Raw genomic sequence first — 12,394 nt, 5'->3', positions numbered from 1 at the left:
AGGGATGAGCGCATCACGGAGAACCTCAGCATCTGTTGATATGGTGGCTCTGTGCAGCATTGTATGGTAGCCCGTGCAGTGCTGCTGTTGGGACAGAAACCTCTCCTTTGCTGTTCAGCAGCATGGTGTAGGCATGTAGACATCAACTTGCCCAGCTGCAGTTGCCCACTTTCAGTAACTCATAGAATCATAGAATGGTTTGCGTTGGAAGGGAACTTAAAGATCATCCAGTTCCAACTCTCCTGCCATAGGCAGGGACATCTTCCAGCAGTGCTGTGGCCCCTGTGTCTGTATGAACCCGATAGCACTACCTTGCCTGTTGGATTAAAAATACCTAAAGGTTACTGCAGAGAAGAGAGTTTTTCTGTTTGTGCTGTGGATTGTCCTTCTTCATATTTGATAAGAATGCTTAACTGAAATTTCAGTTGGTTACCATGCAGTGTTATTGAATCATGGAATCATAGAATGGTTTGGGTCGGAAGGGACTTCAAAGATCATCCAGTTCCAGCCACCCTGCCACGAGCAGGGACACGTTCCACTGGATCAGGTTGCTCACAGCCTCATTATGTTAGACACTTATGGGTTATCTAGGGGGAAGAAATTTTTGGAGGCTAGAAAGCTGGTAAAACACAGCTAGGAAATCACTAGATGGTCTACCAGAAGAAATTATAGACCAGCTCACAGGGATGACTTGTGGGCTTATTTTGATTCTAGTCACTAATTAATCCTTCAGGGAAACTATCCCACTTCCTTCTGGCCAGGAGACCACAGGGATATTGCAGTGTTGGTGTTGATGATAGAGTGGGAACAATAGAATGAGAATCCAGATTATGATCTCAGCCATCATAAATTGCACTCTGAGATTCACGTTTGTGGTGTTAAGTGCAAAGCTCACTGTACCCAGTGCTCCTGCAACAGGGATGTCAGCAATATGGGTCAGAGAGAAACTTTGTCTTTTCTGTGCCTGATGCTGGAGAGGAAGGATTGGTTGTTATTTCCCTGTGTTTAGTTTACATTAACTAATCTCCACATTGAAGGGTGAAGACACTCAGCCATGAAACAATGAGCCCTTATCTTTTGAGTAGGTGATGTCATGTCTAATGCTTTCATCCAAGTAGTGGGAATCAAGTTCCTGGGGCCCCTGTCCCAACTTTTCTATTTCTCTTCATGATGAGTTGCTTGAACACAGATAAGCCCCAAAAAAATTCTCTTCAGCTGGGGCTGGGAAATTCTATGTTGCATTTCTCCATTCACATCTGTAAAGTATTTGAGGATCCTTAAGTGAAAGGAGCCATTACCCTATATTATCATCCTGACCACCAGCATACTTTAAAGCATTGTTGGAGCGTGATCCTCTTTGAGCTCTGGGCTGGTGAATAATACCACTAGCAGCCTGGGTTTGACAAACTTATAGGAAACAGATTCATTTGGTTTCAAATTTCCACTGGAATGACTGGATGCAACCCAGTAGGAGTTTTTGCTTCTGTTACAAAAGGAAGCAGGAATTGTTCAGAAGGTCAAGAACACGCTGCTTTGTTGTATGTAGCCTGCTTCTGTGTGTGAGGAAACTTGTAAGTACAAATCGATGTGATCTTCTGCTGCAGTTTCTTATGCAAGTCTGTGATGTCCCATGCACATTCAGTTATCTGGGGAGGAATCTTTTGGATTGCTACAAACCTCTTGCAGTGTGGGGGTTTTCCTTTTCAACTTGATGTTAATGCAGAAATTCTGTCTGCTTTATGAAGGTATTTCAACTTTTCATGGAAACCATTTGTCAGTTCCTCTACAGGAGTACCTCCTGCCCTGTCAATTCAATGCTGGCTCAGGGGACATTTGTCACTGATGTGGAATGTGTCAGAGTGCACAAGAAAGCCAGGGGAGTGAAGATTTACTCTTCTAATGGAATATTAACATCAAACAGATGTCAAATTTCTGTAGCTGAAGACCTCTACAGTCAGCTCCTGGTCTCATAATAGCTACTTAGCAATGACATGAAAAGCATGTTAGAGGCTTTGGAATTATTGCTTCGAGTATTTTGAAATAAAGTGTGACTTCTAGTCAATTTTAGAAAGAAAAGCTCCTCCTGAAACACTAGAATAAATTTCTGCATTTTCATGCTGTCTAAACCTCAGTTCATTACACATGAAATGACTGAGTTATTGTTAGATCTCTAGACCATACATTTTGCTCCTCTTGGGAGACAAAAACATGCAAAATTTGGCCCACTGAGCTTAGCCTATGACTTAATGAAGCAGCCTGACAAATTGCTGTTTTCTCACAATGAGTAATATGCTTCATATGGGAAAATACACTATTTCAGTTTTCCTTCTCCTCAGTTGCCATGGCAAAGGGCAAGCCAGTTTTATTCTTGAACTCATACGTTTTTGCAGGCTGGAATAAATATTTACCTAACGTGTCAAATGAACGTAATCGGAATAACCCACAAAATTTCTGGAAATTGTCTGTACGAGCAGATTAAGGTCAAAATCACAACAGAACCATAGATCTATAGAATAGTTTGGTCTGGAAGAAACCTTAAAGATCCTTCAGGTTCAACCCTGCCATGAGCAGGGACACATTCCACTCGATCACATTGCTCAAACCCTTATTAAACCTGGCCTCAAACACATTCAGGGATGGGGTAACCATGACTTCTCTGAGCAAACTGTTCCAGTGCCTCACCACCCTCACAGTAACAAATTTCTTCCTAAATTACTCTTGTAGTGTCACTGGATAAGAAACAGAAGTGAAGAACCAGTTTTAGAGGAAAATTAGTGTTTTATCTGAGGAAAACAAGCATAGCCTTCAGCAAAGGCTATCGTAGTTTGCATTTGACATTAACCCACCATACACAAAGCAATGCAACAGAGTTCAGCTTTTAACTCAAAAAGGTCTAATTTTTCCTGAAAAGCATGTATGTGTTGTGATGGTTGATGCAGCAGTGGTGTAAAGACATCAACTTGGGTAATACATGATGACTGTAAAAGACTTTGTTGTTTCCTCTCCATTTCTATCCAGCATGCCTGAACTCTTTCAAAACCACCTCTGTCAAAGAGGGACAGAGGTCACAGAATGACAGAATCAGAGAATGGTTTGGATTGGAAGGGGCCTTAAAAATCATCAGTTCCAAACCCCTGACATGGGGACACCTCCACCTAGACCAGGTTGCTCAACAAGTCTTGAACACCTCCAGGGATGTGTCATCCACAATTTCTCTGGGAACCTGTGCCAGTGCCTCACCACCCTCACAGGAAATCATTTCTTCCTAATATCTCATCTAACTCTCTTCTTTCAGCTTAAAACCATTCCCGCCTCATCCTATCCCTGCACTCCCTGATAAAGAGCTTCTCCTCAGGTTTCCTGCAGGCCCCCTTTAAATACTGGAATTGGGTTTATAAATGAAAACTTTAGTTCTCACATTATACAAAGGCTCAAAAATGGGGTTTATTCTTCAAAAGGCTTGGTGGACGTATTTCAGAGAAGAAAATCATCTTCAAAAAAATAGCTCAGTGAAAAGATATTGCATTATTGCACTGTCCTGTCTTACTAAGGGGCACGAAGAGAAATTAAGTTTATGGGCTACCATGCCATGAAGGGTTCATCAGCCACCATACCTTGAAGAGTTTATGGGCCACCATACCTTCCTTGTTCTCTGCCTTCTTTGATAAAAACCGATCAAAGACAAAAATAGATAGAAGTCTCTGGGCACTGTCTCATGTTGCAAACCAGGAATGGGAAGTGAGAAAAGAGAAAAAAGGTGCTTAAAAGAGAGAAAAAAAAATGTTCAGGTTAATACTCCTGCAAATTTGACTGTGTAGTCAGGGAAACTCACCCTTCTGCTCTTTGAAGAGCTGATCACACATAACGTTTAATGCTGAATGAGATCAACGATTTTATTAAGCAATCAGGAATGTTACTTCCTCAGTGATGCAAATAAATAATAAGGCTGGTGTTAGAGAAATAGTTTCTATAGCAACTGAAGTTGCCTAAAGATTTGTTACTTCTTTGAAATGTTAGCAGATGTTCTGTATGGTGTCATCTCGCTCTTAGCCATGTTTTGCTTACACTTTCAAATAAAAGATAAGAGGATCATGGTTTATGTTGGAAGAGACCTTCAAAGATCATCCAGTCCCAACTCCCCTACCCATCCAACTCTGCCTAGAACACACACAAGGATGGAGCATCCATGACTTCTCTGGGCAACCTGTTCCATTGCCTCACCACTCTCACAGAAAAAAATTTCTTCCTAACATCTCATCTAAATCTCCCCTTTTTCAGATTAAAAATGTTTCCCTTCGTCACCTCCCCAACTTTCCTATAGCCCCCTTTAAGTACTGGAAGGCTGTTCTAAGGTCTCCCCAGAGCCTTCTCTTCTCCAAGCTGAACAAGCCCAACATTCTTAGGCTGTCCTTGTGTGGGAAGTGCTCCAGTCCTCAGATCATCTTCATGGCCTACTCTGGACTCACTTTAACAGATCCGTATCCTTCCTGTGTTGAGGTCTCTAGAAGTGATCATCCATTAGAAAACTGATTTTTGTAGACACTTTTTGTATTGTTTATTTGCATAAATTCCTCAGATATCCACAATGTTAATTTTGCCTTTCAACACTAGAGAGAGAAAAAGACTTGGGTATCTTCATATTATGAAACAAAATACCAAATTTCCATAGACTCTGGTTGCCCCTGAGCTATGTAACATGGCCTGTCCTACAGGGTGCAGAAAGAGTTTGTCCTTTTCTAAGTCATAAAACCAATGGAAGCAGTTGTCCAGTCCCTTTTCTAGAGCTTTTTCCCCTTTGAAGTATGGCAAGCTGGAATCTCCCCACCAGAGCATCTAGAACCTGCTGAGTTTCAAAGCCTCGTTCTGACCTGGAGAATTCATGCCTACATCACATATGCAGGGTAAGAGTTCTGGTGCAACTACACCAGAGATACTGCATGGGACTCTTTAGTTTCACCTTTCAGCACAGCAGACAAGACAAGAAATTGCTGCCTTTCTGGCCTGTGTGACTCTTCATGCTTGCCTCTGCCTACACAGAGAGGGCTCACTGGGCTCTGACACTGCCAAATGAGGAGTAAATATACTTTATAAAGTAGGAACTATGAGATAACACAATAAATATAGAATAATGTCGTAAGCACATTTTAACACCTCTGTATTGTATTTTCTTTCAGGAGAAAAGAGGGGGCCACATATATTGTGGTCTAGACATGGTAGTCCATCTGTGATGGTACCTAGGTAGTAGAAGACGCATGAAATAAATTGAAGATGCCTTTAGTCACTGGATTCCATATTAGCTAGGAAAGAAAACCACCCATCGTGGCATGTCCTCACTTGCAGGTGTGCCATATCCAATTTGATATCATCAAAGGAGAAACTGAAAAGAATGAAAAGGTGCCCAGGAAAAAGGAAACACCACCCACATTCTGACATAGAGCTGTGCTGAATTCAGTCATGTGGACTTGTCCTGTTCTGCTGCTCATTGGTTAGAGGAGCAGTAACAGTTCCCTCTGGGGATGACATTGCATTGCAGATCCCATAGGAAAGTTTCCACAGTTGCTGTGTCCCTGATTCAACAAAGACTCCAAGCACCCAAATTTTCATTGAAATTTTTGCAAATATTGATATTATTTTGCAAATGTGAAGCTTAGTAGGATATGGAGAGACTGACCTGGAGCAAGGCATTGAGTTGAATCTGGGTTTTTTTGTATCTAAAAGAGTCATCAACAGCTCTAAAATCACTCATAGGATCATGAAATGGTTTGAATGGGAAGGTTCTTAAAGATCACCCAGTTCCAGCCCCTCTGCCATGGGCAGGGACACCTTGCACTGGATCAGGTTGCTCAAAGCCCCATCCAACCTGCCTTGAACACCTCCAGAGATGGGGCATTCACAACTTCTCTGGGCAACACGTTCCATTGCCTCACTACCACAGAGTAAAAAATTTCTTCCTAATATCTGGTCTGAATCTCGCCTCCTTTAGTTTAAAACCATTCCTGCTTGTCCTATAGCAACAGGCCCTGCTAAAAAGTCTATACCTGTTGTGGTCCTTTCCTAGAAGCAAGCACGGAGAATGTGAAGGAAGTATAAAAGCCAATCCTTTTCCCTTTTTGAGACCAGAGTGCTTGTGAAGGGAGAGTTTCTCATGACAGACAAAATAGAGGAGCACAATACATGTGTTCATCATTGTCTCCTTGCTGAGAGACGTACTTGAAATGGAAAATAATGATAATAAAAACTCTGAGGCCCTCCCTCCCAGGAGAGCCTGACTCCCTGCACTGCAAGTACCATGAAAAAAGCTTGAGTCACACTTCTCAAATGGAACATGTTTCATCTAGTATCAATTTCTAGTTTCAAGTAGGAGTGTCTCCTACCTCAGATTTCAGCGGCAAAGAAAGGAAGACTGAATGGGCAGTAGGTAGGGTGTTGCTGCCCTGTACTGCTTACAGTTCCCCAGAGGCTCAGATCTCTAACACAGGGCAACTCTTTAGAGCCTTTTCGCTTGCCTGCAGCCCAGAGATTGCCAGTAGTTGCATTACTCTCTCTGTGAGTGTCTCCCACTGCCCTATTCCATGTATGAGAGACAAAAGAGTTCATACAGCGCTTTTAGATTCTATTAGCAAAGCTGTAATGCAGCCTAGAGTCATAAAGTGCTGAAAGAGTGTAGATAAGGAGCAGATTTTCAGAAAGAGCATGCTTGCCCTGTTGTTACTGGATAATTATGGAAAGCAGGCAGTAATTTCCTACCTTTTGACTCTGTGGGGCACTGGCTGGCATTGAGTGCTGGTTCCTGCAAAGCAACTGTGTGGAGAGAAATCTGTTTCCAAACCACAAAAAACTGGCTATGAAATCATACCGTGAAGCGCTCACTCCATGGGATCCTACAGGCAGGGTTTTTTCTTATCTCTTCATCACCTACAGTTGAAATGCACGCTCAGCAGTGTCCCTTTTGCTGATGTTCCCTTTGCAGTCATATCTGCTGTGTTGCAGCATGGCAGTTGTAATATCCATTGTGGAAGAGCATTGCCTTCGCTGTGATAAGCTCATCAGTAAGTAAGCCAATGACAATTTGTCATACCAACAGTCCGAAGGTGCATATATATATGTGGGTAGCTATATAGATATGCATATTAAAAAGCCCCTTGAATTATGAATACAATTTATCCTTGGTGACTCCAGATTTCTGAGTGTGTGGACCTTGGGAAGGATGGAATCCTGTTTGCTCTTAATGGCATGCATTTTTCTGGCAGTGTTTTTATTTTTGTGCTAGAGTGTATAGCTACATTGTCTTGACAAAAGATGCATATATTGTTCTATGTTGTGGAAAATACTTTTATCCATTTTTCATCACCCTTTAACTTGCAGATATGGCATGAATTGTCTGATCCAGTTTGAGGATTTTGCCAACGCTAACGCTTTTCGTCTCCTCAATAAATACCGCAACAGATACTGTACGTTCAATGATGACATTCAGGGTAAGTGCTGTTAGAAAAATGCAAACTTAACCTTCACCTTGGCATGAGGAAAGGTGATTAAGATCGCAAGACTGTTTATTATACAATACTTAGATGTGTGAGAAATGTCAGAATTTTCACATAGGCATGTAAGACTGTAAACAAAAGCACAGCAGTCTGAGTTGAAAAGTGAGTCTCCATTGCTTTTAGGAATTAAACTGTTCATTGTGGAAATGTTCAAGGAAGAAAATGGATCATGTGCTTTACATTATTAAGGTAATTTAGGCAGTTCCATTAATTTTCTATAATTTAGCAAAAACAATGGTGACATCTTGAGACTTACTCAAGGCTTTCAGTTTCTGTGAGCTGGGTGGTCATTAGCTGATCCCAGTATTGTCCCTCTGTTGTTATAGAATCATAGAAACTTTTTTTTTTTAAAAAACCTTTGAGATCAAGTTCAACCATACCTGTCCACTACTATACCATATCCCTGAGCACCTTGTCTTCCCATCTTTTAAACACCTCCAGAGATGGTGACTCAGTCACTTCCCTGAGCAGTCTGTTCCAGTGCCTGATAAACCCTTTCAGTGAAGGAATTTTTCCTAATATCTAATCTAAACCTCCCCTGGCACAACTTGAGGCCATTTGCTCTTGTTTTTATCACTTGTTACTTGGGAGAAGAGACCAACACCTACCTTGCTACAATCTCCTTTCACGTAGTTTTAGACAGTGATAAGGTCGCTTCAGCCTTCTTTTCTTCAGGCTAAACAGTCCTAGTTCCTTCAGCTGCCTTTTATGAGACTTGTTCTCCAGCCCCTTCACCAGCTTCACTGCCCTTCTCCGGACACTGTCCAGCCACTCAATGTCCTTACCTTCCTTATTACATGCACAAACAAAAAGGTAAAACAGCTTCTTTTGTCTCCATGGATGCTGACTCCAGTGTAACCTGAGAACAGGCATGTTCTCCCCTGGAGTGGTTAACATAACTCTTCCAGCACTAAAGAGAAACAGCAGCAGAAAGGAGGGGTCATAGCAAGCATGTCTCCCAGGCCCCATGAGGCTCAGCATTCAGCAAAACCACTCAAATGCGCAGAGAGATGCAAGCTGCATTTTGGTGGCACCCTGGTCTGGTGCTGAGTTTGCTTTAAACCATTGGAAGTGCTGTTTGCCCATCGACAGGGAAAGAATCATAGAATCATAGAATGGCTTGGGTTGGAAGGGACCTTAAACATCATCCAGTTCTAGCCAGCCTGGCCTTAAACACCACCAGGGATGGGATATCCACCACTTGTCTGAGCAACCTGTTCCAGTGCCTCACTACCCTCAGAGTAAAGAATTTCTTCCTAATATCTCATCTAAATTTCCTCTCTTAGCCTAAAATTGTTCCCCCTCTTCCTATCCTTACAATCCCTGATAAACAGCCCATTCCCCAGGTTTCCTGTAGGCCCTCTATAGGCTTCTCTTCTCCAGGCTGAACAATCCCAACTCTCTCAGCCTGTCCTTGTACGAGAGGTGCTCCAGTCCCCCAGATCATCTTTGTGGCCTCGTCAGGTCTCACTCTAACAGATCCATGTCCAGAATCTTCACAAGTGCCGTGGTTACGTGGGTTTTTCTGACACCTCCAAGGATGGAGACTCCACTGCTTTGCTGGGCAGCTTCTTCCAATGCTTCACCACTTTTTTAGTGAAGAGTGGTCATAATAGAAGCTCATCATGTAAAGATTTATTTTGGATTAGTTTCTCTCTCTGCAAGTTGAAGGGTCTCATCAATTGAACGGAAAAAAAGGCCAGGCAATGTGGTAGATCTGTGGGCCTGGATCAAGGTGTTCTTAAAGGAACTGAGTGAATTGGAAAGGTTTCTTAATGAATCAGACTGGTTTCTTAGACAGAGGGAAGAGGAAGAGGATATTAAAGCAAAACTGAAGATTCTGAGTGGGAAGCAGGAGAGTATTTATAATGTCTTTTTGGCCATAGATCATGGCTAACTCCATCAGGCAGTTTCTGGAAATTAATACCTCAAAGGGGTGAGCCAAGTCTAGGAGGATGCTGTAAAACGACATTGCCATAAAATGACTTTGTCTGCTTCTCCCCGGTCAGCTGTCTCTCATGGAGATGTCGAGTCCCCTGAAAATTATACAGAGGTCCACCTGTTAAAACAATCGGATTTTACCTCTTACTAAAGTCGTTTTTATTCTCAAACTAAGTATCTATCTGGCACTGGCTTCACAGTAGTAGATAAGGAAAGAAATCCTTCTGATCTTTTGCACAGATGAGATGAGCCAAGGGAAGCAAGCCACTGTTTCGGGCTTTTTGAATGTAGCTATCAGAAAGAAAAAGAGATTCCAAGCCAGGATTGTAGTCAGGAATGACTTTTGGGGACCTTTGGGGAGCTAATGTAACTTGAATCAGCTCAGTTAACTCTATCTTAGAGTTATCTCAGAGATTAGTGAGGTAGAAGCTGGGATGAGGAGTCTGAGTTATCCATTGGAATGTACCCTTCTGTATCCCCAGGTGATAGGAGAAAAGGAGGAAGTGTCATTTTCTTATTTAAACCCTTCTGTTCTTCGGTTTTGTCTCAGGCTGTCTCTTTTCCAACATGCTTGTGTTTCATGACTCGCCTACATAAAAAAGTGGGAGAGTTCAATGCAAATCCTGTTTTAAATGATTAATGAGAATTAAAAGAAAGCCTTGTTTAAGCAGGCCTGATTCCTTTTACTCAAGTCAGGAAGGAACAGACCTCCTGAAGCCTGAATTATCCCAGCTTCTGAGCTGGCACTGTTTTAATTATATTGATGTAAAAACACATCTTAGGCACAAAACATGCAAGTTCGATCACGCCTGAGCTACGCTAATTTAAACTCCTTGTCCATTGGTTAGCAGAGCTGGGAATGCAGTGTGCCTCCACACATATGCACAGATGAGATGTGAGAAGAAAGTATAAATTGTTCCACTTAATCTCTCTTAGACCACCCTTTTATAGCCCTGAGGCCAACACGAACAGAAAACAGTTTAAAATATAATCGCCCACTTTCTTTTGTCCCACAAATTACTGTATGACCAAATCCATGCCACAGAATTAAAGTGACTCAGCCCCTTTCCGGTTCGAGCCAGCTTGATGATGCTGAGTGGGATGCTTGCCAGGTACCACAAATGGGGATGAGGTGATTGCTTTTATTTGAAAGCCATTCGCCTGGGAGCTAGAAGCTGGCTCACGGTGCCCATGCATGGGAGCTCCCCATTGAGGGAGTGCTTCTCCTTGGTCTATGGGGGTGATGACATCAGTCCTTTCACAGCTCTGTCAGGGTTCATGCAAGGGGCAATGGCTTCAATTTCAGTTCTACAGGAGAAAATTGATTGCCACTTCTTCCTCTTTCCCAGTAAAGAACCAGGGCAGGCAATGAAGGACATGGAGGGACATGAGAATGCTTTAGATCCTGCTCTTTCTTTTCCTGCTGTTTTCTTTTCCTTTTGCTCCACTTAACTGTGCACAATGATCAACAAAAAGTAGACAACTGAAAAGTCTTACAGAAGTGTTGAGTCTCATGAATCCCTGAGATAGGCATAGAATCAGAGAATCAGAGAATGTTCTTAGTTGTAAGACACCTTAAAGATCATCTACTTCCAACACCCCTGCCATGGGCAGGGACACGTTACCTTGGATCAGGTTGCTCAAAGCCTCATCCACCTGGGTGAACTGTGCCACTGCCTCTCAGGCATCTTTGGTTTCATGCTTCATACAAGAAAACAAAAAAACCCTGAAGTGGTTAGTGTGGAAGAGACCTCTGGACATCTCCCGGCCCTCACTCAACTAAAAGGTGATTTCAAACTTAGATCCAACTTTGACATTAGATCAGATTCCTCAGAGCCTTGTCCAGCCAAATAATGTTCAATATCTGCAAGGATGGGTATCCGTAGTCTCTTTGTGCTACCTGTTCAAAGTTTTCTCATCTTTCTTGTGCTTTAGCATCTCCTCCAACCTTATCTTTCCTAGGAAAAGTTTGTTCTCCTGGCTGATCCATTTGTTACCCTTGATATTCACATACTAAACATGAATTCTTCAGGCTTACATTGCTTTACTCAATGCTGAACAGCAGAAGTTGTTGTGCACATTGTAGAAAAATGAAGAAATGTCTAAGGTGTTACTGCATTAATTCTATCTGATCATGTCATTCAAAAATCTTTCGTATATACGGGGAGGGCAAAGGGAATAGCACACAGAAGCATAAAGCCAACCATCTCGTGGCTTTGGGCCTCTTCAGCAGTCTTTTAAAACTAGACCTGATACACAAGGACAGGCTGATAGAGCTGGGCTTGTTCAGCCTGGAGAAGAGAAGGCTCGGGGAAGAACTTATAGCAGCCTTCCTGTAGTAAAATGAGGCCTACAGGAAAGCTGAGGAGGGGCTCTTTATCAGGAGGTGCAAGGATAGGATGAGGGGGGACAATTTTAAGACGAAAGAGGGGAGATTTAAACTGGACATTGGGAAGAAATTTGCTACTGTGAGGATGGTGAGGCACTGGCACAGGTTGCCCAGAGAAGTTATGGATGCCTCAGCCCTGGAAGTGTTCAAGGCCAGTTTGGATGAGGCTTTGAGCAACCTGATCCAGCAGAAGGTGTCCCTGCCTATGGCAGAGCGCTTGGAACTGGATGATCCTTAAGGTCCGTTCCAACTCAAACCATTCCGTGATTCTGTGATAACATTGATAGCTTCTCAAAGAACCACCAGACTATTTCAGAAGTATCCGTATGCAGATGGAGACATTGTAAACAGACAGGATTTCTGAAAACCTGAACACCTACACCATACAAATGAGACTTATTCAAGGCACTTCAAGATAGGAAACCCTAAATCACTACCCATATTAAAAATACTCATCCTTTTGTATTTCCATAGTCCCTCCACAGCTGAAGTAGTCTGCAGGCAATGCACGGAATGTCACTTT

The 12,394-nt window shown here is 42.5% G+C and overlaps 1 protein-coding gene across 2 annotated transcripts in view; it reads left to right on the top strand.

The window, feature by feature from the left end:
• The window catches only part of LOC104062980 (NADP-dependent malic enzyme, mitochondrial), a 129,726-nt gene that overhangs the window by 101,353 nt on the left and 15,979 nt on the right, over positions 1 to 12,394 (top strand). For both annotated transcript variants that reach the window (XM_054083596.1, XM_009565123.2), the window contains exon 7: positions 7,366 to 7,475. In XM_054083596.1, the coding sequence (XP_053939571.1) occupies positions 7,366 to 7,475 (110 nt within the window). The remainder of the gene's footprint in view (positions 1 to 7,365; positions 7,476 to 12,394) is intronic.

This window comes from Cuculus canorus, chromosome 1 (assembly GCF_017976375.1).
Source record: "Cuculus canorus isolate bCucCan1 chromosome 1, bCucCan1.pri, whole genome shotgun sequence".
In the NCBI taxonomy this organism is placed as follows: Eukaryota; Metazoa; Chordata; class Aves; order Cuculiformes; family Cuculidae; genus Cuculus; species Cuculus canorus.
Note: the sequence above shows the minus strand (reverse complement) of the source record. Positions and strands in the feature narration are given on the sequence as shown.